Here is a 27,001-nt window from a genome sequence, read left to right as displayed (position 1 = left end):
CCCTGTTTCGGAGTTCAGCTCCAGGGGGCCTGGTGACACCCCGAGGAGTGGGGGACATGGGGGGAATGGTGACATGTCCCCATCTGCAAGCAAGATGGCAGGAGCAATGAGAAACCGAGAATGGCGGGTTGCAGAGAGAACACGCGTGGGTGGTGCAGCCTCAGCAGACACACTCGGGGAGGGAGGGGTGGGGGTGGGTTGCATGTGGGAGGAGGGGCTCCCAGACTTGAGGACTGGAGAAAGCGTTAGCAACCTGACAGAACCCTGTTAACAAAGGAAGGACTACATCTCCCAGCATGCTCGGGTTCGGTGGGGTGACGGCGGGCGGTGGCTGCGCCGCATCCGACTGGTGGGCGCGGGACCAGGGTGGGCACCCGAGCCTGTCATCCCTGAGGGGTCGGCGGGGTGCGGGCGGCGATGCACCGCTGTCCCTGGCACCAGGGCCGCGCCGGGCTCTTGTTCCCCGCCCCGCGGCCCCGCCCCTTGCCCCACCCCAGCCGGGAGACCTAGCCCGGGCCGCAGCGCAGCGGCCGCAGCAACATCACTCTCGCCGCCGCTGCTCCGCCCCATCCCCTTCTGTTTTTCTCTCATTCTCCGGTGGCGGCGGCGGGGAAGGCGGAGGAGAGGCGGCAGCAGCCAGCTGTGTCTGCAATGAATGATCCCCCAGCCGGAGGGGAGGACTCCAGGTGAGCCTCTGCCCTCGGGAGGACCGGGATTCCCCGGCCGCCCAGGTCCCGCATCCCCCGCCATGGATCCCTAGGGGAAGGGGAAAAAGGAGGAGGAAAAGACAGTTCTGCCGCCCACCCCCATCTCATTTTCCTCTTCCTTTATCTCATTGTTGCCGAAGCTGTTTACCGTAGCGCTCTCTCTTGCCCCAGCATGGGGCGGGTTCCAGGCGCTGCCCTTGGGCAGGAGCTGCTTGCGCGGTTGCCTGGGGATTCTGCCTAATTTTACCTCTCCAGTCTGTGCACCGAAAGCCGTGGAGAGCAGTGGAGGCCTGGACTGCAGCAGCCTCGGGGCCAACTCCCTGCATCCCCACGCTGGGAGGCTGCATGCGGATTGAAGAGCGGTGTCTGGGGGCTGGGCCAGCCCGGCTGATCCCGACCTAGGAGTAGGACAGGAGGACCGCCCAGGCTGCAGAGCGGCCCATCTGGAAGGACAGAGCCGCAAGATGGCCAGTAAGACCAAGGCCAGTGAGGCCCTAAAGGTGGTGGCCCGGTGCCGCCCCCTCAGTAGGAAGGAGGAGGCTGCTGGTCATGAGCAGATTCTGACCATGGACGTGAAATTGGGCCAGGTGACTCTGCGAAACCCCCGCGCGGCGCCCGGGGAACTGCCCAAGACCTTCACTTTTGATGCTGTGTATGATGCTAGCTCGAAGCAGGCCGACCTGTATGACGAAACGGTGAGGCCCCTGATAGACTCGGTGCTTCAGGGTTTCAACGGCACCGTGTTTGCCTATGGCCAGACCGGCACCGGCAAGACCTACACCATGCAGGGGACCTGGGTGGAGCCAGAGCTCCGCGGGGTTATCCCCAACGCCTTTGAGCACATCTTCACCCACATCTCCCGCTCCCAGAACCAGCAGTACCTGGTTCGCGCCTCCTACTTGGAGATCTACCAGGAGGAGATTCGAGACCTGCTATCCAAGGAGCCGGGCAAGAGGCTGGAGTTGAAGGAGAATCCTGAAACGGGGGTCTATATCAAGGACCTCTCCTCGTTCGTCACCAAGAACGTCAAGGAGATTGAGCACGTGATGAACCTGGGGAACCAGACCCGGGCAGTGGGCAGCACCCACATGAACGAGGTCAGCTCCCGCTCCCACGCCATCTTTGTCATTACGGTAGAGTGCAGTGAGCGGGGCTCAGACGGCCAGGACCACATCCGAGTAGGCAAGCTCAACCTGGTAGACCTGGCTGGCAGTGAGAGGCAGAACAAGGCAGGTCCCAACACCCCTGGAGGGCCGGCCACACAGCCCACGGCTGGTGGCGGCGGTGGCGGTGGTGGCGGCGGTGGCGGTGGTGGCGGTGGCAGCGGAGAGAGGCCTAAGGAAGCCTCTAAAATCAATCTCTCACTGTCTGCCCTGGGCAATGTGATCGCTGCTCTGGCGGGCAACAGGAGCACCCACATCCCCTACCGGGACTCCAAACTGACCCGGCTGCTCCAGGACTCACTGGGGGGCAATGCCAAGACCATCATGGTGGCCACACTGGGTCCAGCTTCTCACAGCTACGATGAGAGCCTCTCCACCCTCCGCTTTGCAAACCGGGCCAAGAACATCAAGAACAAACCCCGGGTGAATGAGGACCCCAAGGACACGCTGCTGAGGGAATTCCAGGAAGAGATCGCCCGCTTGAAGGCCCAGCTGGAGAAGAGGGGGATGCTGGGCAAGCGACCTCGCAGAAAGAGCAGCCGCAGAAAGAAGGCTGTGTCAGCCCCAGCCGGTTACCCAGAGGGGCCAGTGATTGAGGCCTGGGTGGCCGAAGAAGAAGATGATAACAATAACAATCACCGCCCACCCCAGCCCGTTCTGGAGTCAGCTTTGGAGAAGAACATGGAGAATTACCTGCAGGAACAGAAGGAGCGGCTGGAGGAGGAGAAGGCCGCCATCCAGGATGACCGCAGCCTAGTGAGTGAGGAGAAACAGAAGCTTCTGGAAGAGAAGGAGAAGATGCTAGAGGATCTTCGGAGGGAGCAGCAGGCCACAGAGCTGCTCGCAGCCAAGTATAAGGTAAGGATCCCCAGAGGATGAGAGAGGTCCCTACAAGGATTTTGATGGGTGGATTTTCCTTTGAGGGCCTGTGAGGTGGCCTGAAGTGGGGTATGCAGTCTTAATGGGACAGACTGATAACTGTCCCAGAGCAGCTAAACAAAGTCCTGTGGTACTAGGTAGCCAGGTACACTTACATGCATGCACGCACACCAAGCAAACTGGGCAGGTTCTTCAACCAGTGGACTTGAGATGGTCTGACCTGCTGCTGTCCATCTCTGCAAATGGCCCCAGAACTGGTCAGATCTATGAGAGGCCCATGCAGATCTCTCCTCCGGTGAGTGTGACTTCTCATTCCAGCAATGGCCTCCTCCCCTGATACTTTTTTTTTTTTAAACCCCCTCTGAGGTATCTTCAGACCTCATGTCGTATTAATAGTATCTGACGCTTGGATAGCACTTCACAGTTTACAAAATACCACACTTTCATCTTGCCTCGTCTTCACAGGAGCCTTTCACATGGTGGCTTTTAAATCCTCATCCTGTGGATGAGGAATTAAGGCTCAGCAAGTGACAGGACCAAGGTTCCATTCTTCAGAGCTGCAGAGCTGAGCTGGTACCTGCAGGCTTCATGCTTTTAGTCTTCAGTAGCAAGGCCAGACCGTGAGAGCGAGGGAACTCTGCTTCCCGTGGAAATGACCCACAGGAGGACACAGTGCCAGACCTACTCCTTGGTATCATGAGGAAGGGGACTGAGAATGTCGTAGGATGGAGAGAGAACCGGACTCCATCCCAGAGACCTAAGAGTCTAGGCCTCTTAGGCAACAGCTCATTGAGTGACGGGCTGTGTTTTTCCCTTTTCCTCTTACGTCCATTTCCCTTTCTATAAAGTAGGATATTAGCCTGGGGGATCACTGCGGTTCTTCCAGCCTGATAATTCTATGACCCGTATTAATCTGAGAAAAAAGAACAAAACAATAGGACTACACAATGAAGCCTTGTATCAATTATGTCCAGTTCCCCATTGTCCTGAGAGATGTGGGGACTTCAGCATCCTTCCTGAGCTGTCCCCTTCCCAGAGAACCCCTGGCTCTACATGGAGCTAAGTTACTGAGCCAATCATAGACCTGTTAAATTTCTTCCTACTCCCCCCCCCCCACTTCTTTGTAAATAGAATCTCATGTAGTCTAGGTTGGCCTAGAACTCGATGTAGCTAAGGATGACCTTGAACTAATTATCTTCCTGCCTCCATCTTCTGATTGCTAGAATTACAAGCAAGTACCGTCACCATGCCTGGTTTTATGCACAGCTGGAGATCAACCCCAGAGTTTTGTGCATGCTAGATAAACTACCAACTGACCTGCATCCCCAGCTGCCTGCTAAATTCCAGGGCTGCAAATGTCACAACCCAGTGTTCCAGGCATTTCCGGATCCCTGGAGCCTTCAACACTGGGGTTGGAGGAAAAATATGGAGAACCATGAGCTTGCTTGGAAGATCAAACACTGCCATGTCTTATTTCTTCTTGGGAGTGTGGGCTAGGAATGGGGAGGCCCAGCCCACAGCCGGTGGAAGAGCGAGAGCCGAGCTGTGTGCATTGTCTGTGTGCCGGGATGTGCTGCTGCATCAGGAGCGACAGCCTGGCATGTTTAATATTTAATTCACTCATGGAGAAGCTCAACCAGGCTTATTCTGAGCTGCTTCCTCAAGGGGAAGGATCAGGGTCTGGTACCTGGGAGACGCAGGATGTTAAAGGCAAGGCTGCTAGTCCAGGCCTGCCTAGCAAGGAGAGCATCTAACGTGCAGGGTGGTGTTATTGACTGGAAAATCCTAGCTGGTCCATCAGTCATTGATTTCTCTTCCAAGATATCCCTTACCCTGTTAAGCTGGGAGGCAGTGGGGGCCACAGAGGCTAATAAAGGAAGAAAGTGCTGATGGGTATTTCAGGTGTTCTTCTTGGGAACTGACTGGTATCTTTCCATAAGATTTTTTTCCATCGAAGACAATGTAAGAACATAGGTAATGGGATAAGTCTCTTGACTTAATCAGGGTGCAGATGTGCACAGTGGTGTGCATCTGGAGTCCCAGTTCTTTGGAAGACTGAGGCAGAGAAATAGTTCAAGCCCAGAGTTGAGGCCAACCTGGGCAACGTGATGAGACCCCGTTTCAAAAGAAATAAACACACAAGCAGATCAGTCGACCGATGGGTCAATACAAAGACTGGGGTGGCCAGAACTGGAATTCCTACACTAGTTGTATAGCCCATCCATGCAACATTATAATTTTATTGTTGGCAGGGGCCTTGGAGTACCAGTGTAGGGTTGGCTCAGGGTCACACAGCCTGTTTATAAGCAATCTAGCTTCTTTCCATTGTTGTCTACACTCCTGGCAAAGTAATTTGGTGGGTTTTTTCTTCTCTAATTAGTATATGGTAATTATATTGAATTTTTCATTATGCTACTTTAATACATGTATATAATGTATCTTGATTATATTTACCCCTTATACCTTCTCTTCTCCCCCTCCTATTTCCACTGATCCCCTTACGCTTTCCAACCAACACCTCTTCTGCTTTTCCTGTGTGTGTGTTTGTGGTGTGTGTGTGTGTATGTCCCAATGAGTTTCATAAGGTTGCTTTCAAGAGCATAGACCCCTTACTGGTATCTAGACCACTGTGGAGGAGGGGGGATGTCTTCCTCCTTCAGCAACCATTAACTACATGAAAGTAATTTTTTTTTTCAAGACAGGGTTTCTCTGGGTAGCTCTGCACCTTTCCTGGAACTCACTCTGTAGACCAGGCTGGCCTCGAACTCACAGAGATCCGCCTCCCAAGTGCTGGGATGAAAGGCGTGTGTCACCACCACCCAGCGAAAGTAATTTTTTTCAAGGTTTATTTATTTTACCTGTACGTGTGAGCCTGAGTGATGTGCGACATGTGTGTGCAGGAGCCTGCAGAGATCAGTCAAAAGAGGGCATTGGATCCCCTCAAACTTGAGTTGCAGGAAGTTGTGAGGCATCATGGGGGTACTGAGAACCGGACCTGAGTACTCTGGATGAGCAGTTAGCATTCTTAACCACTAAACCATCATCCCGGCTCCAGCAATTTGTTTTTATGTAACACTATAACATCTTAATCTTACTCCTTCAACAATCCCTGGTCATGGACACTGTTTCCATTTGGCAGCTGTGAAAGCCAAGGCTGGGGAGATGTTGGCTTGTCTATGAATCTGGGTAAGTGTCAAAGCCAACATCGGAACTCAGGTCTTCTGATGTCCCCAGCCCTGTGTTCTTTTCCTGTCACCCAAGATTTCTCCATGCTTGCTTCCTATGGGATTCAGGGCAAAGGCTTTTGCCTCTCAGAACCTTGGGTCCCTGTCAGCTAATGAAAAACAGAAGTGTGACATGGATCCCCGGGGGGAGTGGGTGAATTGGCCGTTAGGTACTGGTTATCAGATAGATATAAACTGAGCAGCCTGGGAAATTCCAGGAGAGGAATGAATCCGTATCCTGTGATTTCTGAAACTCCCAGCCCAGGATAATCAGCAGGGATCAAGACTAGAATGGAACCCAGGGAGAGGACCCGATCTTCCTGTGCTGCCCCTAGGGTATAGCCGGGTTCAGCAATGCCCCGGTTCTGCGATGGCTGAAACATTTTGACAGCCACAGGGAAGCTGTAACGTTCCAGTTCCACCTCTTTCCCAGGGTTGCTCTGAAGATGAAATGAGATCATTAGCATGGGGACATTTGAAATAGGTTGAAAACATTGAAATGAATAGCGGGCATTAGTGGCCACAGGGTGCCGTCTGTCTGCCAAGCAGGGGTCCAAGACTGACATCTTTGTTACCCTGATTTTCTAAGTGCATTATCACAACTGTGCGGAGCCAGGCAGGCAAGGTCTCGAGACCTCAGGAGCCTGGGATCGGTCCTTTCTCCATCTGCAATGAACTCTTCCTCTCTCTCTGAGCTAGCCATCACTTCTCACTCTCTGCCCCCTGCCATTTCCTCCAGTTCCTTCCACCCCCACCCTAGGCCAGCTAAGAGTAGCTGAGCCGACCCAGTGCCCCCATTCAGTGTCTGACTCATCTTCCAGTCTGTCTTGCCTGCTTTCCCTGCCTGCCACCCTCAAGGCTCCCCATTCCCTTTGTTCTCTGAATGGGCACAAATACCGTGCCTGTCTCCTCTAAATCTCTCTCTCTCTCTCTCTCTCTCTCTCTCTCTCTCTCTCTCTCTCTCTCTCTCTCTCTCTCTCTTTTAGCGTAGTTACTTTGGGCCTCACGACGTTAAGTGTACAGACAGATGTGTGAGTTTGTGACTGTGACCGGTGCCCTGTGTACCATTAATCCTTAGCAAGCCACATACTTAGGTCATCTCTCCAGGGGGCTGAGGGACTTGATAGCCATCTCATCCTATGAAGGAGGAGGAATAAGGGAACATTACAGACTCACAGTGCACAGTCAAGACTCAGCTCTCTGGAACTGCACACACACTGGTGAATGCATATAAAGGAGGCCCTCTCTAGGCAAATTTAACTATGCAAGGAAATTGGGAAGTGATTGTTTTATTTTGAAGCTCACTTTTTTTTTTTTTTTTTTGAGAGGTTGATACGGATTTCACAAACTTTGAAAGGAAGCTGTTTGAGGTAGGCAGGCCACAAAACCCAGGCTGAAATGGAAGAGGGGCGTGCATATGCAACATTGGGGTGATTCTGCAGGAAGCGGGTCTTCAGAGGGAGGAGCTGGAGCCCGACTCTGGCTGGAGCCCAACTCTCTCTCTGGTGGGTTTAGAAAAGAAACCCTCAGAAACAGCCACCAGAGCCAGAGGGATGAGGTCACTGCAGGGAGGGCCAATCTAACTGAATATTCATTGTCCCCTCTGTGGGTTCCTCGTCTTCCTCCTATGCTGGAGAATGAGCATGTTATCCGCATATCGGGTTAGCAGACAGGAAGTTTCAACCCAAGCATTAACAATCTCAGCAATAATAATGAGGTTTATTGAGATCTGCTTTATGCTAACTATATGCAAATATGCAAATCAGGCTGTTTGTTCTACCCAACCACCTTCCAGGAAATGTCTTGTCACTGCGCCTGTTTTATTTGTTTATTAATTGAGTCCGGGGCTTTGGGCATCCTAGGTAAGCATTGAAATGCTGAGCTACATTCTAACCCTATTTTATTTTTAGTTGGATTTTTTTTCCTGTGCTGTAAATTGATACCAGCACCTTCCCAGTTGATGCAAGGCAAGCAGTCTGCCACTGAGCAGTATCTCCTACACAATACACATAACCTTTTAAAATTATTATTATTATTATCTTGTTTGGTTTTTGAGAGGTTTTGCTTTGTGGTGATGACTGATCTGGAACTTGATAAGTAGACCAGGCTGGCCTTGAGCTCAAAGAGATCACAGCCTGCCTCTGCCTCTCAAGTGCTGGAAATAATTACTACCATTCCCAGCAAAACTATTATTGTTTTTTTTTTTTTAAATTTTATTTTATTATTTTGTGTGTTTATGGCTATGCACCACATGCATTTGGTGCCCTGGATACTGAACAAGGTGTTGAATCCTCTGGAACTGGAGGTAGAGATAGTTGTGAGCCATCTTATGGGTGCTGGAGCGCAAATCTGGGTCCTATGCAAGAACAAGTCTTTTAACTGCTACACCATCTCTCCAGCCCCCAAAACTATTATTATTAATACAAGGTCTGGCTATATCGCTCAGGGTAGCCTCCAACTCCTAAATGTCTTGTTTCAGTGTCCTGATTTCTGGGACTGTAAGCATGAATCACTATGCCTGGTTTTGAGAACTACTTGACAGAATACACTTGCTTTAAGAATGAGTGTGGGGGCCAGGCAGTGGGGGTACACACCTTTAGTCCTAGCACTCAGGAGGCAGATACCTGTAGATGTAACCAACCGTCTTATTAAATAAGAAAGACAGAAACAATGTAAAAGAGAAAGCCGAGAAGTCAGAGCTCAGAGCTAAAATCTCACCCTTCCTCCTGCTGTCCCAGCTTCGCGAAAAGAGACCTACCTCCTGTCGGTTCGTTTTTTTAAAGTATGTTGTTCTGCCTTCTCATTGGTTGTAAACCCAAACACATGACTGCCTCGTCACTGTCTGAATGTACAGCCCCCTAGGTCTTAAAGGCATATGTCTCCAATGCTGACTATATCCCTGAACACACAGAGATCTTATGGGATTAAAGGCGTGTGCCACCACCGCCCGGCTCTTGCTATGGCTCTAATAGCTCTGACTCCCAGACAACTTTATTTATTAACATACAATCAAAATAATAATTCAGTACAATTAGATTATCACCACATTTCCCCTTTTCTATTTTAATAAAAAGAAAAAGAAAGCAAAAGGTTATAACTAACAAAAGAAAAACTATATACAAAAGTACAATAACTATATACCATATATATAAGTAATAAATACCTAAACAGGTATTTGACAAATCAGAGAAAATAATTCCATTATCTATCCTATTTTGGTAATTCCAAGATGTATCTAATGTACTTTCTATCCTAATTAATGTTCAACTATAACTAACTAATCTTCAACCATAACTAACTAATCTTCAACTCCCTCAGAGACCCAAGAAGGGAATAATATTAGCTAACAAAAATAAAAACAGGAAGTGCATGCAAGCAACTTCCAAAAAATTTTGTGAGTTGACAGAAACAGCCAGCTGCCTGGGCAGTCACCTGAGGTTTCTCCGCAGTGTTGGGGCATCATCTTCAGCCTATAGGCTTAGTGTATCTGACAGACTCATTTGTGAAGTAGGATGTACACAAGGTCAACAGTTCAACCTCACATTGGGTGAGAGCAGTCCACGTACCAGAAACACCTGAATTCCACTAGTGTCCTGTCATGATTCAGGATTTTAAATTCTGGAAATTGTTGACAGTTTTTTAATTCAGCTGTCCATTCTTCTTGGCTGTGTATATATGGCTTCATCTCAGCATCCCCTTCTTCTCCACATCCCTCTATTAAATGCCAGTCTACTTTTGAGAGGCATGAACTTTCAGCTGCTGTTCCATTGTACAACAGAATCCATCGGCCCTCTGCCTGTTAAGCTGCCTTCGAAGAAAAGGGCACCGTACCTTTTCCGGATGCGAAGGCCACTTCAGGGATGGGGCCATATTGTCCTGGCCTCAGAAGATGCCTTTTGATAAAGCCATAACCACACTTGTTTTGGCAAGAATCAGTAGTCCCTTGTTTCGTGATCTGTCTGTCCATTTTGTCCTGTTGATTCGAGGATACTTTGTTGTCCAGTGGCTAACTTTTGCCAGAATGAAAGTTGACTCCATATGCAGTTTCTTCAATGCCCATATTTTCTCTAAAGTAGATTGGTACTGCCAGGAGCCGACATGTCTCAAAAAAGAAAAATTTTCTAAGTTATTAAAACATTTTAAATGCCATATTCTGTAGATCTCTGAAGGGTTTGAAGATGACCTGTCTAAAACATCTCTGCTCAATTTTTAAAACATATCTAATATGACTACAAGTTCTATGATAATGTCTAACTACTAGCTTTCATTTCTTTATATCCTAATAGTTGATAATAATAACATTCAAGGATCAGAAATTTGCATTACATTGTTAAATGGATGGAATAAATACAATTAGAAATATACATATAGCATTTTCTAACAATATCAGTTTCAAATTTGTGTACAATATAAAACAATTCAATCCAATGTAAAGTATTTAAAACTAGTAATTGTCTTTTTCTTTTCTTTCTTTCTCTTTTTTTTTTTTTAAACAAGAACTTTAAATCTAATCTCCTTTGCTTAGCCTTTTTCCTAACCCTTGACAATAACTTGTAACCAACCCCCCTAAACACTGAAAATTATCCCAGACCCAAAACCCATTAAAAAGACCAAAAAACCACCCGCCCCACACCACCTCTTTGGGAATGTGGGCGTCGTATTCTTAAAATTGCTTCCTGCTGGGTATGGGCGAAGTTTTCTTTATCCTGAAAGAAAAATTTTAGGTTAATTGTCAAATTCTAGGAGAGGTAACTATATCCTTCATTATCCAGTCTGTGTATAATGCCAAAGTTGAGGGTTTATCTCAAGTCCTTATTCAAGTAGTCTTTGAGACTGGATCATCTCAGCTAGTCATCTCAAATTTGCTCTGAGCACCTTGTAGTTCAAAGCTGATCTGTGGATGATGTTTGTCAGCTTAATGATATTATTATTGTCCACGTGGAATTGTTGTTGTTGTGGGGCCCCATCTTCTTTCTGGAGACTTCAGTTGATGTTAGGCCTGGCCGTGATTTCCTGCAGAAAACTGATAAGAGACTCGAACACAAAAACATATATATGCAGCTAGCCTTTTTTCTAGAATTAGTTAGTACTCTATGTGACCATTCATATCTTAATAAAGTTTAAAATGTATATATATATATTAATCTTGTAAATTTTGATATAAAATTTATACTTTGAGAAAAGTTTAAAGAATCAGAATAGAATCAAAGAGTTGAGATTAGTAATAGAATAGTCCCTTAATTAATTTTACTTTTGTCCTGTACCATAGCAGAAGATGGCTCTTATTCTGGCATGATACAGGGAGTTTGCATTTTCCTTTTAACAACATGCTTGATTTTAAAGAAGGAGAGAACCATTCTCCAACTCCAAAGTCAGCTTTAAATTTTAATTGAACTGGGACTGTTAGAAGACGAATAGTGTTAAATCTTTAGAGAAAAGCAGAAACAAACATTTAGGAAGACATAAAATTTTTTTAGATAATATATACCCATACACCGTTTCACTCTGTTTCTTGGGATAGATGATTTGTCCCTTTTCTTCAGTTGTCTCATTTGTCCAGTGTTCTTCAGATTCCTTAACCTTCATTCTCCTAAAAGACAAAAACAAAAACCTTTCCCCAAGACTAATTTTGGGGATGTTTCCTTTTGACAAGTTATTATCTGATTAAATGAAAAGGCATGTGTTATTGATACAAGTTAGTTTAAATTGGATGTTCATGCTGGTTGATGAACTATCACCTCCTCTAATTAAGAGGTATCTCTTGTTCAAATCGAACCTTTATCAATTTTGATGGTACCCACAGCTTATCTTCTCCTGTAGAAACAAAAGCAAAACCACGTCCCCAATGTAATACATACCCTGGTTTCCATTCTGAGGTCAGCACATCCTTAAAGTATATAGGCTGATTTAATTCTGTAGTTTTTTCTATTATCCAATGTCTCTCTGCAGCTGTTGTTCCTTTCTCATTGGCATTCAGAAAATTCAAAGTTAGAAGAGCATTATGCAGTCTATTTCTGGGGGTTTTTGTTACCCATTTCTGTTTATTTAGCATATCCTTTAGAGTTCTGTTTGATCTTTCTATAACTGCTTGACCTGTAGGATTATGTGGTATGCCTGTAATATGCTTTATATTGTAATAAGCAAAAAACTGTTTCATTTTAACAGAGACATATGATGGAGCATTGTCAGTTTTGATTTGTGCAGGTATACCCATGATGGCCATAACTTCTAGCAAATGAGTGATTACAGAATCAGCTTTTTCAGAACTCAAAGCAGTTGCCCATTGAAATCCTGAATAAGTATCGATAGTGTGGTGTACATATTTCAATTTTCCAAATTCTGCAAAGTGAAACACGTCCATCTGCCAGATTTCATTTCTCTGAGTACCCTTTGGGTTACATCCTGCTGGTAATGGCGTCTGATTGTAGAAGGAACAAGTAGGACATTTCTTTACTATTTCTTTGGCTTGTTGCCAGGTTATGGAAAAATCCTTTTTTAAACCTTTACTATTAACGTGATGTTTTTTATGAAATTCTGAGGCCTCCAGCACATTTCCTATCAATAATTTATCAATCTCTTCATTGCCTTGTGCTAGAGGGCCTGGCAGACCAGTATGGGATCGAATGTGAGTTATATATAAAGGATGATTCCTTTTCCTGATTGTATCTTGTAATTGAATAAATAGTGAAGTTAATTCTGAAGCATCAGGGATAAATTCTGCAGTCTCAATATGTAACACCACTCTTTCAGCATACTGAGAGTCAGTTACTATGTTGAGAGGTTCTGAAAAATCCATTAATACCAACAGAATAGCATACAATTCTGATTTTTGCACTGAATTATACGGACTTTGAACCACTTTACTTAAATTTTCTGATTTGTAACCTGCCTTTCCTTCTTTGTTGGCATCTGTATAAAATGTACGAACTCCAGATATGGGTTTTTGCCGTACAATTCGAGGCAAGATCCATTCAGCTCTCTTTATAAGATCAATTCTATTGCTTTTGGGATATTTGCTGTTAATTTCTCCCAAAAAATTACTGCAAGCTCTTTGCCAAGATTCACTTTCTGTCCATAATTTTTCAATGTCCTCCTTAGTTAATGGTACGACAATTTCTGCTGGGTCTATGCCTGCTAATTGACGAAGTCTCAATTTTCCTTTGTAAATCAAGTCAGAGATTTTTTCCACATAAGTTTTTAATTTTTTATTTGGTTTATTTGGTAAAAATATCCATTCCAATATAATATCTTCCCTCTGCATTAATATTCCAGTAGGAGAACGCCTAGAAGGTAAGATAACCAAAATGCAATCCAGCTTTGGATCAATACGATTCACGTGTCCTTCATGCACTTTCTTTTCTACCAAGGCTAATTCTTTCTCAGCTTCAGGTGATAATTCTCTTGGACTATTTAAGTCCTTGTCACCTTCTAAGGTTTTGAACAAATTAGTCAGTTCATCATTTTTTACCCCAACAATAGTTCGTAGATGAGAAATATCTCCAAATAATCTTTGAAAGTCATTAAGAGTCTGTAGTCTATCTCTCCGAATTTGCACCTTTTGGGGTCTAATTTTTTGTAGCTCTATTTTGTATCCTAAATAATTAATAGAATCTCCTCTTTGTATCTTTTCAGGAGCAATTTGTAATCCCCAGCGAGGCAAAATTTTCTTTACTTCTTCAAACATTATTTCTAAAGTATCTGCATTTGAGTCAGCTAGTAAAATATCGTCCATATAATGATAAATTATAGATTTAGGAAATTTTTTACGTATCACTTCCAATGGCTGTTGTACAAAATATTGGCACAGAGTTGGGCTATTCAACATTCCCTGTGGGAGGACCCTCCATTGAAATCTTTTAACCGGTTGAGAATTATTATAAGTAGGCACTGTAAAAGCAAATCTTTCTCTGTCTTTTTCTTGTAAGGGTATTGAAAAGAAACAGTCTTTTAAATCAATAACTATGAGAGGCCATCCTTTTGGTAACAGAGTAGGCAAAGGCATCCCAGATTGTAGAGAACCCATTGGCTGAATTACTTTGTTAATTGCCCTAAGGTCTGTTACCATTCTCCATTTACCAGATTTCTTTTTAATAACAAATACAGGAGAATTCCAAGGGCTGGTTGATTCTTCAATATGCTGAGCATTTAACTGTTCTTCTACCAGCTCTTCTAAAGCCTGGAGTTTCTCTGTTGTTAAAGGCCATTGCTGGACCCATACAGGCTTGTCTGTTAACCATTTTAAAGGTAGAGCTGTTGGTGTCTTTGGAAGATCATCAGTTATTGTGCCCTGTTCTTGTATAATATGGATGGCTGGTGACCACTCATTAGAACAATATCTTCTAATATTTCTCTCAGTAACATGTGCTAGTTTATGATTTGTTTCTGAGATTGGAGGGATGTTAATCTGAGTATTCCATTGTTGCAACAAGTCTCGACCCCACAGGTTCATAGTTATGTTAGCCACATATGGTTTTAATTTTCCTCTCTGTCCTTCTGGACCTATACATTCGAGCCATCTTGCACTCTGTTTCACCTGAGATAATGTCCCAATTCCTAACAGTTGAACGTTTACCTCCTGAAGAGGCCAAGTTGGATGCCAAAATTCTGGTGCAATTATGGTAACGTCCGCACCTGTGTCTACCAGACCAGACAACAAAACACCATTTATTTTTATCGTTAATTTTGGTCTTTGTTCATTAATAGAAGTTTGCCAAAAAATTTTCTTTATGTTTTCTCCTGAATTTTCTATTCTCTCTGTTTCATCATTCTGACCAGCATGATTTATTCCAATAGGCATTTGGTTATTTAATCGCTCTCCAGAGCAGGCATTTCCTCTATGGCTGCCGGAAAGGTTTGAACTGGATTTGCACTGGGGGCCTGCCTGAGGCCCCTCTGGGAGTTTCCCGAAGACTGAGGCAAAGGATTACCCTGTCTGTCCTTTGTTGATCTACATTCGTTGGTCCAGTGTTTTCCCTTACCACACCTTCTGCATACTCCAGAAGGAAGGGGCATTCTGTTGCCATTGTTCCTTGAAGAAACATTGTTTCTGGAAATGATCTGTCTACAGTCCCTTTTCAAATGTCCTTGCTTTCCACATCCAAAACATCTAACACTCCTCAAACCTTTTGAAATTACTTCTCCTACCCATGTATCATCATGCTCATCAGCTTCAACATTAATTGTTTCTCTAATCCAATCTTCCATAGGTGCAGATCTTGCCCTTAATGGCCTGATTATTCTTTTGCATGCTGCATTCGCATTCTCAAAGGCCAAAGATTCAATTATTGCCTTACCAGCTTCTGAATCCGAGACCGTTCTCTTTACTGCTGAAGCCAGTCTTTGTAAAAAATCTGTAAAAGACTCTTTTGGGCCTTGCTTCACCTTTGTAAATGACTCAGATTTTTTTCCTGGTTCCTCAACTTTGTCCCATGCATTCAAGGCTGCCGTTCGACATAAAATTAGGGTTTGGACATCATATAAACATTGTGCTTGTGCTGAAGCATATTGGCCTTCGCCCATAAGCTGATCCTGGCAAACTTGTACTCCTTTATCCCTCCATTGTTTTTCTATGTTTTTAGCCTCCTCCTTAAACCAAGTCAGAAATTGAAGTCTCTGGCTGGGTTCCAGAACACCTTGTGCGAGGTCCCGCCAGTCCTGTGGTACTATCCTATTATATGTTGACCAAGTGTTTAACATTTGCTTTACATATGGGGAATGCATGCCATAAGATACTATTGCCTCCTTAAACCTTTTTAAATCCAACATTTCAATTGGAGCCCAAGTATTTTGTGTAGCCATTTGATCAGGCATCTGCTGTACTGTTACAGGATAAATTAAGGGTGACTGTGTGAAAACAGGCTTTCTTTCTGCAACCTTATGATCCCGACTTGAAACAACTTCACTGTTAATTTCTTCTGTCTGAATTTTTACAGGTTTAACAAGTTCTTCTAACGCTGTTATCCTGGCACTTAAATTGACTATCTTTTTAAATATTAAAATGTGGATTATTATAGTGATGAGGTGCATAATTCCACCAATACTAATATTATATAGTTGTTCCATTGCCAGACTGCCTAAAATTTCGAACAAAAACCAATTTTCTTCCAATGTACACATAAAACCCATTTGTTTTTTAATGTGGAAAAAAATTCTCTTTTAGATAGTTTCCTTTAAAATATCTGATATATTATGACTTACCAAATCTGCGTAGAACAGTAGAAATCCGAGGGGATTTTCAAAGCAGCCACCTAGTGTCCCAGGTGTAAATCCAGAGAGAGAGAGAGAGAGAGAGAGAGAGAGAGAGAGAGAGAGAGGAAAGAGAGAACGCACAAGAAAGCGTAGCCGGCTAAAGCTTAAATGCAGCCACGTGTTCCCTCTTGTGCCGAGTCAAGGCTTGGGTCTGGCTTCCTTAAGCTCCGACCACGTGCGTTGGCTTTACAGGCAGGGCCCTGTTCGGCAGGGCAGGTCTGAGTTGTTTGTAGCACCGGCTTTAGGCAAGCTGCTCACAGACCTAGGCCCGGGCTAGAAGTTGCTACCCGGACTAGGACGCCAGCAGCTCAGACTAAGAAGCCGATCGCCGCCGGCCGCCGTGTGCCGCCGCTGCCGCCGCCGCCGCCGCCGCGGGCCGCCTGCCGCCCTTGCGGGAAAGCGGACCTGCCGCCAAGCCAAGCAGTTTTTAATGGATTCTTGTCACGTTGGGCGCCAGATGTAGATGTAACCAACCGTCTTATTAAATAAGAAAGACAGAAACAATGTAAAAGAGAAAGCCGAGAAGTCAGAGCTCAGAGCTAAAATCTCACCCTTCCTCCTGCTGTCCCAGCTTCGCGAAAAGAGACCTACCTCCTGTCGGTTCGTTTTTTTAAAGTATGTTGTTCTGCCTTCTCATTGGTTGTAAACCCAAACACATGACTGCCTCGTCACTGTCTGAATGTACAGCCCCCTAGGTCTTAAAGGCATATGTCTCCAATGCTGACTATATCCCTGAACACACAGAGATCTTATGGGATTAAAGGCGTGTGCCACCACCGCCCGGCTCTTGCTATGGCTCTAATAGCTCTGACTCCCAGACAACTTTATTTATTAACATACAATCAAAATAATAATTCAGTACAATTAGATTATCACCACAGATACCGGTGAGTTCAAGGCCAGCCTGGTCTACAGAGTGAGTTCTGGGACAGCCAGGGATACACAGAGAAACTCTGTCTCAAAACAAAATAATAAGTGTGAGCTCCCCCCTTATAAAACAAACAACTTATTGGGTGGCCTTCGTGGTGATGGTTTTATGCGTGAGTACTTATCCCCAAACTCATTGATTTGAATGTTAAACATGTGCAGCATTATTATGTGTTAATCTCTCCTTGATACAGTAATAGGCTCTCTGTGGAAATGGAACTCAATGGTAGAATAGTTGCTGAATTTGTCACCATCCAAATAGGGCTGGACACCACCCCTATTATCCTGCAGAGTGTCTTCTTTCCCAAAGCTGATCTGGTTTCAAACACATGTTCTCAAGGACATCGACCCCGTGCAGACACTGGGGAATGTACAGGCTTAGTTATCAGAGCTCTGTGTGCACCCCGACCCCATCCCAGTTGAGTCTTCCACTGTCAGACCCTTGAGAAAAGCTTGGTGCTAACACATGGCCCATTTTCCAGACTGGGGCTAACATGTAGGCCAATGTCTCCGGCCTCTCCCTGTTGGTGGGACTGTACCAGTATTCCTGTGTTCCTTCTAATCGCTGGTGAGTGTGGTCAGTTCACAGAAGTGTTCTGTGCCCAGAGCATTCTTGTTTTTGTTTGAGACAGGCTGTCCTGGAACTCACTCTGTAGCCCAGGCTCGCCTCGAACTCGGAGACCCTCCTGCCTCTGCCTCCCGAGTGCTGGGGCTCAAAGTGTGCACCACCACTGTCCGGCTTGTCCAGAGCATTTGTAACAGAAAAGTCTGCCTAGCGGGAAGCCAGTGAGAAGGTGTGGTGGCACCACCATGACCATGACCATGGCCTTCCTCAGAATCTGAGGACTTGAGGTTCAGTGGAGAGCTTTGCCTCGCTAGTCCAAGGCCCTGATCTAAATAAAGATCTGAAAAAGAGAATACGTTTTTTGAGACAGGGTCATATGTAGCCCAGACTCTCAATGAGCTTGCTATGTAGCCAAAGACGACCTTGAATTTCTAATCCTCCAGCTTTTCCTTCCTCAGCACTGGGCCCTCAGGCTTGCCCTGTGTACCCAATTTATCTGGTGCTGGGGATCGAACCCAGGGCTTTGTGCAAGCTGTATAAGCACTCTACAAATTCAACCACATCCATAGTCCCTGTTTGGTTTGTTTATTTGTTTTTTTTTTAAGACAGGATCTCCTGTAGCCTAGACTGACCATGTATACCTGATTTCCTGCCCTTCACATCCCAGTGGTGGATTTATAGGTGTGTTCCACCCTGGCTGACAATCCATTTTAGAACTGATTTGACCAGTGGGAACTCAATATAAGACTAACTCATTTCCATCTGCGATTTGGGTTTCCGGCTCTGACGAAGCTCAGGGGGCCCTTTGGTTAGTTCAGGTTTCTGGGCTCTGTGCTGGCAGGAGGAGTGTGTTAGCATCCCTGCCCTCCGTCCTTCCAGCCCCCAGAAACATGCAATTAGATGAAGTGGCTGTGATAATGTTCTCATTGTGTGCTGAGGGCCCAGAACAAAGGCCTGGGATTCAGATCAAGAAGAGCACTTTGCTCTTGACCCTGTCCTGCCAGCCTTCGGGCCTGGCAAGGGGCACTTCTTTTGTAGCTGCAGAATCCGGTGCACTTCAGAGTGGCTAGGAGAATGGCCTGTCTCTCCTTAGTACTGCTGTGTGGGTGTAAAAGACCAACCTCCATGCTCAGAGATGCACACCACCTGCACTTAGGGTTTGGATCTAGAGGTTATGCTTATTTCTTCATCTCTTGTCTTTGTTTGTTTGTTTGTTTTTGAGACAGGGTTTCTCTGTGTAGCCCTGGCTGTGTTGGAACTCACTCTGTAGACCAGGCTGGTCTCGAACTCAGAGTTCTGTCTGCCCCCTTCTGAATGCTGGGATTAAAGGTGTGCACCACCACCACATCCCACTGTTATGATGCTGGAAAATGAAGCCAAGTCCTCATGCATGCTAAGCTGTGCCCTATCTCTAAGCTCCTGGAATTTTAAAAGAGTTTTTATTCTTTACTTTTAATACTTTTTAAATTTTATGTGCATTGGTGTTTTGCCGGCATGTATTGTAAGAGATTCCCTTGAACTGGAGTTACCGAGAGTTATGAGCTGCCATATTGAGTGCTGGGAATTACGGCTGAACCATCTCTCTAACCCTCTTTTTACTTTATTTATTTATGTACTATTATTGTTAGTTATTGTTATTATTATTATTATTATTATTATTATTTTGGTTCTTTGTGAGACAGGTTTTCTCTGTGTAGCCCTGGCTGTCCTGGAACTTGCTTTGTAGACCAGGCTGGCCTTGAACTCACAGAGTCTCTGCCTTTGTCTCCCAAGTGCTGGGATTAAAGACGCACCACCACCGCCCGGCTCTTGCTTTTTCCCGGCTCTTGCTTTTTCCTTTCTTTATCTGAGGATGCCGATGGCAATAGCAGTAATAACGCAGCTCCCTTTCTTCCTTGATGCTTAATGCAAACACTCTGATCTGTTCCTTCTGGGCATTGATTCGGTTCAGTCTCACAACAGCACCATGAAGCAGTGCTGTTCCAGGTGACCGACCAGTAAGGAGACTGAGCAGTGTCCCATGCCTTGGATGTGGTAGTTCCAGAATTATGCGGCCGGTGACTAACTGGCACCACAGTCCATGACCTTCCCCTCCACACTGCAACACACCTGATCACATTTATGCCAGATCCCTCACTAACAGGTCCCGGGGGGAGCTCCCGTCTCCTGGGATGTTTAAGTAATCATCTTGGTCCTTCCATATGATGCAAGCCTGTGCATTAACCCGTCACCACCAAGGCGGAGAATCAAGTCAGATCTTAAAAAAAAAAAATGTTTTCTAGCCAACCTCATTGCTCAAACTGTCCTAAAACTTGCCCAGCTGGCCTTGAACTTGAGATCCTCCAACCTCAACCTCCAGTGCCTTGCTTCTTTTTACCTTTAAAAAAAAAAAAACAGCAACAACAATCTTTTGTTTAGTAAGTTATTTAGTTTTTCTCTTCTTGGGCAATAGTGGGGATTGAACCTCAGGTCTCATCCACATGGGGCAAGTATTGTACCACTCAGCTACAACTACATTTTGTTCGAAACAGGCTCTTAATATTATAATCTAGGTTGGCCTACAACTCACTACATAGCCCAGGCTGGACCTTGTGATCCTCCTGCCTTGGTCCTCCCCAATGAGACTACAGGTGTGCACCACCACACTCCACTGATTTATTTACTTTTACAAGCTTTTGTTTGTTTTGTTTTCCGGTGCTGGGCATTGAGTGCAGGACCATGTACACCACACTGCTCTGCAGATAATTCCTACCTTCAGGACTGCTGCCTTTTATTTTTATGAGATAGAGTCTTACTGTGTAGTCCAGGCTACCTTTGAACTCATGACTCTCCTGTCCCAGCCTCTCTAGTTGCTAGGACTTCTGGCACATGACTGGCTCTTTTTAATTTTCCAATTAAAAACTTTATACATTTATTTGTTTATATGGGAGAGGGGCGTTAACGACACAGCAGTCATGGAAGTCAGAGGAGAACTTTCGGGAGCTGGTTCTTCGCTTCTCTGGGACTGGACTGGAGATTGTGGGGACTGGCGGCGTGTGCCTCTGTGCCTCGACCGGCTGCTGAGCCATCTTGCCAGCCCCAGCTTGTTTTTGCCCCCCCCCCTTTTTTTTTAATTCAACAAAAACAAATCTAAACTTTTAAATGAAGAAAAGAAACTGTTGTCAGGGTTCTGTATTTTTTTTTTTTTTTTTAAAGGGAATGTTTAGACTCCACTTAGAAAGAAAGGGAGCCAGGTATGGTGGCTCATACCTGTAAGACCAGTATTTGAAATGTAAATGTGGGAGGATCAGGAGTTCAAGGACAGCCTTGGCTACATGGGGAGTTTAAGGCCAGCCTGGGCTACACAAGACCCTACGTTTTAAAAAAAAAGTGTTAACCCATCCTGATATCAAAGACCTGTAATCCCAGCTACTCAAGATTAAGAGTGCATTCTGCTTTTGTTCAATGCCCAGCACCCATATGTTGGCTTACAACCATCTGAAACTCCAGTTCTCGGGGATCCAGTGTCCTCTTCTGGCCTCTTCAGGCCCTGGCATGTATGTGGTGCACATGGACTCTCACAGGCTTACACACGTACTCATAAATAACTAAAAACCCAAACACTGAAACAAGAACTAGAAATTCAAAGCTGGCCAGGGTACAAGGGTGAGTTCAAGGCTAACCTGAACAACTTGTGAACCAGTCTCAAAATAAAAAGTGAGAATGTCTAGGGTTATAATTGAGTTACAATAAAGTGATTGCTTAGGAAGAAGGAAGCCCTAGGTTCAAACCCAGTACCCCCCCCCCAAACAAAAAAATGTGTGTGTGTGTGTTGTCTGTCTGTCTGTGTCTATGCTTGTGTCCTGGTGGGATGATTCACTTAAAAAGTAGTAAATAATTTAGAGAAATTAGGGTTTGTAATAATATTCAATGATTTAGTTACTGATAATCCTGTGACTTGTACATATCTTTTGGTCTCCCAAAGAATGTAAGAATCAATCCCATCAACAGGTGTTCAGTGTATCTTGCTGATGAGTCTTGGCAACAGAGGGTCAGACAGCCTGGTGAGAAGAGTGATAGAGGCATATGACTGAGCCTGGGCTGGGAGCCTGGAGTCTCTGTCACCTAGAATGGCCCACCCCTCTGGGCCCTGTCCTTCCTCTGGCAAGGACAGGCTAGTTGGCCAATGTACATCCTTAGATTCTGTCAGTTCTGGCGAGCTGGCATTCTGTCGCCTGGATTTGCATCCCAGATGTTGGAGAGAACCTTCTAGAAAGTTAAAAACACGAGAGGGAAATAGTAGGGCCAGTGAGATGCCTTAATGGGTAAAGACACTTGCTGCCAAGTCTGTGACCTGAGTTCTATCTCCAGGTCCCGTGGGGTAGGAGAGAACCAACTCCCACACGCTGTCTCTGAGTTCCATGTGCCCACCATGGCACAAGCGCACACATGTACACCTACAATACATACATATAATAATTTTTTTTTGAGACAGGGTCTTTCTGTTATCCCTGGCTGCCTTGGAACTCTCTTGTAGATCAGGCTGGCCTTGACCTCAAAGACATCATCTGCCTCTGTCTCCTGAGTGCTGAGATTAAAGGCGTACATGGCCATGCCCCCGAATAACTTTTTTTTGAGAGGGAAATGGTGGAGAAAGATGAGACACAGGTCAGCCTGGGTGCCCTGCTCTGCCCACTGAAGGAAACAGACCCACCCTTTTCTTAGTGCTCTTCTCTGGTGTGGAAGGAGCGCTCCTGGGTACCCCCACCTTGCCCAGCCCTGGGCCCAGAGCCAGCCCTCACTTCACTCCCTGGCCAATCTCTGATTTTTCTTTTTGCTAATGAGAGTATTCCTGGAACTTGAAACATCAGTCATTTACATTGCATTTTGTGCCATCCGAGGAGGAGACTCAGATGTAATGTCCTGGTTTATGTCCCCAGGGCAGAAAACCACTGAAAATAGCACTGTTTGTCTGAAAATAGACCTATTCATTCGCTCCCCTTCATCTCCCCTTTCTTCTTCCCTTATTGCTGACTCCTCAAGACCTACAGTCAGGGAGCCTGAAAAGAAGAAATAGGTCTGCGACGGTAGGAATGACTGTCTCTTTTAAGAGACGGAAGCAGGGGCTGTTGAGCTTGGGGTTTTGTTTTGTTTTTTTGGTTTTTCGAGACAGGATTTCTCTGTGTAGCTTTGTGCCTTTCCTGGAACTTGCTTTGGAGACCAGGCTGGCCTCGAACTCACAGAGATCCGCCTGCCTCTGCCTCCTGAGTACTGGGATTAAAGGTGTGCGCCACCACTGCCCGGCTTGTTTTTTTTTTTTTAATTTGGTCCTTTGTAGTGAGTGGTGATCAAATCCCAATGTCGCAGCCAATCAGTGAATTACCATAACATTTCATTGTGCACAAGACACAAGGTCTTTACATTACAATTCGCCACAGTAGCAAAATTACAGTTACAGAGTAGCAGCGACCGTAATTTTATAGTTGCAGGTCCCCACAATGAGAACCTGTATTAAAGGGCCGCGCATTAGGGGGGTTGATAGACCCTCCCCCAGCATGTGGGTAAGAGCTCTCCAACCTTCCCTCCATTCCAGAGGCCCCATAAGAGCCCCACATAGACAAAAGCTGTTTCAGCTGGGAGATAACGAGGTGGTGCTCCGAGCCTTCCTCATGGCTCCTGAGTCAGCAAAGATGCAAATATCAAATGCAGCTTCTTTCGACATCCTGCTGACCTGAAGCCAGTGGATAGCCAAGGAACAGAGATAAGCGCACTGCACTTGGGTCGGTCAGGTTAGTGTCCAGATACAGTCTGGCTGCTGCTGGCTGGCTCTGTAATCTCGGGTGAGCCTGAGCCTTGAATTCTTACGTGTCAAGTGGAGACCACAAGCGTGATATCATGTCATAAGGTTCTTGTGATGATTGTATAGGATGATTAAGGTGAAAAAGACCTGATGGGGGGATGGTAAGATGGATTGGTGAGTGAAATGTCAATCCTGATCCCCCAGGGCCCTCTTGGTGGGATTTTCAAGAAGAAAATTGACTCCTACAAAGTTATCTTCTTCTTACCTGTGAGTCCTTGCTCCCTGCCCATTAATAAATACATGTAATTTTTTTTTTTTTATAAGAAACCCAGTCTAGCCACAGACATAGGGCAAGATGCAGCTGAGAAGCTAGTCTTCTGCAGACTGCCCTAGAGTAGCTGGGAGTAGCAGGCCAAAGCTGGTTTGCCTTTTCTGTTCTTGGAGACGGACACTTGATGGTAATCTTCCCCAAAGAGCAGTTGGTCAGAGCTGAGAGTCGCCTTCTGGCTGTCCTGACCAGCGCTTAAGGAGCAGCACTGGGGTCTCCTATGTCCTCTGGTCAGTTGATCTCTCTCTCTCTCTCTCTCTCTCTCTCTCTCTCTCTCTCTCTCTCAGAATGTCTGTAGCCACCATGCCTGGTTTTTATGATGCTGGGGATCCAACTCAAGGCCTCTTGCATGCTAGGCAAGCACTCTACCAACTGAAATCATCCAGCCTCTCCCCCTTCCTTCCAGTGAAATCTCACTGTGTAGCACAGGCTGGCCTTGAACTTAAGCTCTTCCTGCCTGAGCCTCCCAAATACTAGAATCACAGGTGTGTGCCTCCGGGTCCAGTTCAACCTCTGGTTTTGTACTCTGGTTGTTCCTGGACCTGGGAGAAGTGACCTCTACAGATTCCTGTGTCTCCAAGCTGACACATTCCCTGTGGTGATCCTGAATGTCATTACTTGTACAGCTGCTGGCCTGCCTCTCACACCCCAAGCTGGAGCCCTAATCAAATGGGGAAATTCCTTGAAAAGTCCAGAATTAATATAATAGGAGTTATGCCCATAGATTCCTCAGGAGACACCAAGCATGGATGGGCCTCTACGTCCCATCTCTAAAGCGTGGAGGTCTGTGGCAATGACTCCCAAGGTCTACTTGGTCACAGGTGATCAATTCCCCTCTCTCAAGAATCAGACCATGGCACGCTGGAGCTCCCAAGCAGATCTGCTCTTCTCCCACAGCCTTTGTTGACCTTTTACTCACATTGGCCATATTTAACAGACAGTACAGAAGCAAACAGTCCCGTCCTCAGGCCCCGCCCACCTATATTCTTGCTCTGAAAGATTACAAAGGGAGCATTGACCAGAGCAACTGAGATCTCCAGGGAACTTTCCCTTGGGCCCAGAACCCAGTATGGCAGGCCCTCTGCCCTGCACACCCAGCTTGAACTGGCCAAGGGTTGGAGGCCTCCTTGTCCCTCCGATTTCCACAGGCAATGGCTAAGGGCAGAGATTTCTAAGGCAGAGGAAGACATGAGTCCGCTGTCCTCGGAAGGAACAGAAAAAGAAAAAAAGAAAAGAATGAAGAAGCTGGTGTGTGACGTATTTCAGAGTGTGGGAGTAAAATGTCACGGGGCTAAGACTGAGGAGGAGGAGGAGGGCTGAGGACCCTGCACCTGGACTCCATCTTGAGTTCATACCAGAAGCAGCCCCCTCCCTAGCACAAGGCTGGTCTTGTCTGCCAGCCTTGGCAGACACGGAGGGTTTGGGTGAGTGTGCAAGACTTCCTTCTCGGGGAAGTGCTAATGCAGATTTAATTGTCACTCGGCCTGGGCCGGAGCAGCGGAGGAGAGGGGCACTGAATAGATGGAATGGGGTGGAAATGAGCACTTAGTCGCCATCCGGGGTATCTTTTCGTGGAGGTCCAGCCAGCAGGAGGGGTCTTGAAGCAATTCTAGGTCCAAGAAGGGCCCCTAAGAGGATACAGGCTGAGACTCCTGCCCTGGTGATTGTGGGGGGATGGCTGGGACTTGGGGGACTCAAAGTCTTGGGTGATGCTTTAGATGTCAGGCCTGATTGCTAGCCCAAATTCTGTTTGACAGTGTCCAGATGGGATAAAGACCTCTGTAATGCGTAGCCTTTGGATAAGGAGAATATGGGCCTAGGTATAGGTCGTTGAGGATGGAGCCTGAATAAACGGTCCTGTTATGAATCAAAAGTTTATGTTCACCTAACAGTCACCCCCAGCCGGGCATCGTAGAACATGCCTGAATGGCGGAAGGATCATGAGTTCAAGGACAGCCTAGTCCATATAGTAAGTTCCAGCTCAACCTAGGCTGTTTGGCAAGATCTTGCCTCAGAATAAAAATAAAACAAACATAACAACAACAACAACAACAAAGCACCCCCAAGCAGCACAAAAGAGTGGTTGGGAAAGGAGAGGTCAGGCCGTGATGAGACCACCAAGAAGGCATGGAGCACATAAAAGTATGCTGGTACATCCCTGTAATGCTAGCACTTGGAGGATAGGCAGAAAAAGCAGGCATTTAGACCATCCTCAGCTATATATCAAGTTGGAGGCCAGCCTGGGCTGCATTCACTCCTAAGCCTGTCTTGAGGGAAAAAAAAAAAAACAAAAAAAAAAAACCTGATGATTAAATTAATTAAATGAGGAAGGAGGAGGCTCACTTTCTTTTTTTGTTTTTTTGAGACAGGGTTTATCTGTATAACAGCTGGAATTGGCTTTGTAGGCTGGCTGAAAACAATTTTATTACAGTAACAATTAGCATGAAATATTATCATTTAATTTTTTATTTTATTTTATTTTATCTTATTTTATTCTTTTTGGTTTTTCGAGACAGGGTTTCTCTGTGTAGCTTTGCGCCTTTCCTGGAACTCACTTGGTAGCCCAGGCTGGCCTTGAACTCACAAAGATCCGCCTGCCTCTGCCTCCCGAGTGCTGGGATTAAAGGCATGTGCCACCACCGCCCAGCTAATTTTTACAATAATAGATATAAAGGAGAGCCTCAGCTGGGTGTGGTGATGCATTCTTTTAATCCTAGCACTTGGGAGGCAGAGGCAGGCGGATTTCAGTGAGTTTGAGGCCAGCCTGGTCTACAAAGCAAGTTCCAGGATAGGCAGGACTATTACATAGAGAAACCCTGGCTCAAAAAAAAAAAATTATAATTGGGAATATTCTATAAGTAACAAATGAAACATGAGTGGAAACAGCAGGACATGGCTTGTAATTTTTAGAAATTAATTTATTATCAGTTTGTATGTCCATGCATTTTTATCACAGTTCACCTGTGGAGAACAGAGGACAGCCTTGTGGAGTTGGTTCTCTCCACTGACTTTTGTGTGGGTTCTAGGGGGCTGAACTCAGGTCTCTGGACTTTCACAGGAAGCACCTTTATTCACTGAGTGACTCAGCTCGTCTTTTTAAGTGTGTTTGTAGAAGTGAAGAAAAGTGTGTGTACATGTGGCTTAGCCCAGTGGGCAGTGAAGAAAGATGAAAGAAATTAGC

At 45.7% G+C, this 27,001-nt stretch overlaps 1 protein-coding gene across 2 annotated transcripts in view; it reads left to right on the top strand.

The window, feature by feature from the left end:
- Positions 1–300: 300 nt before the first annotated feature.
- Kif3c (kinesin family member 3C) overlaps positions 301–27,001 on the top strand; it is a 45,714-nt gene continuing 19,013 nt past the window's right edge. Inside the window, exon 1 of one of the 2 annotated variants that reach the window (XM_076558755.1) lies at positions 301–2,728. In XM_076558755.1, the coding sequence (XP_076414870.1) occupies positions 1,172–2,728 (1,557 nt within the window). In that variant the 5' untranslated portion in view covers positions 301–1,171. The remainder of the gene's footprint in view (positions 2,729–27,001) is intronic. The other variant, XR_013046977.1, reaches the window with a different exon arrangement.

The sequence above is a fragment of the Peromyscus maniculatus genome, chromosome 22 (assembly GCF_049852395.1).
Source record: "Peromyscus maniculatus bairdii isolate BWxNUB_F1_BW_parent chromosome 22, HU_Pman_BW_mat_3.1, whole genome shotgun sequence".
Classification (NCBI taxonomy): Eukaryota; Metazoa; Chordata; class Mammalia; order Rodentia; family Cricetidae; genus Peromyscus; species Peromyscus maniculatus.
The sequence above is the reverse complement of the archived record's forward strand: the minus strand, read 5'-3'. Positions and strand labels throughout refer to the sequence as shown.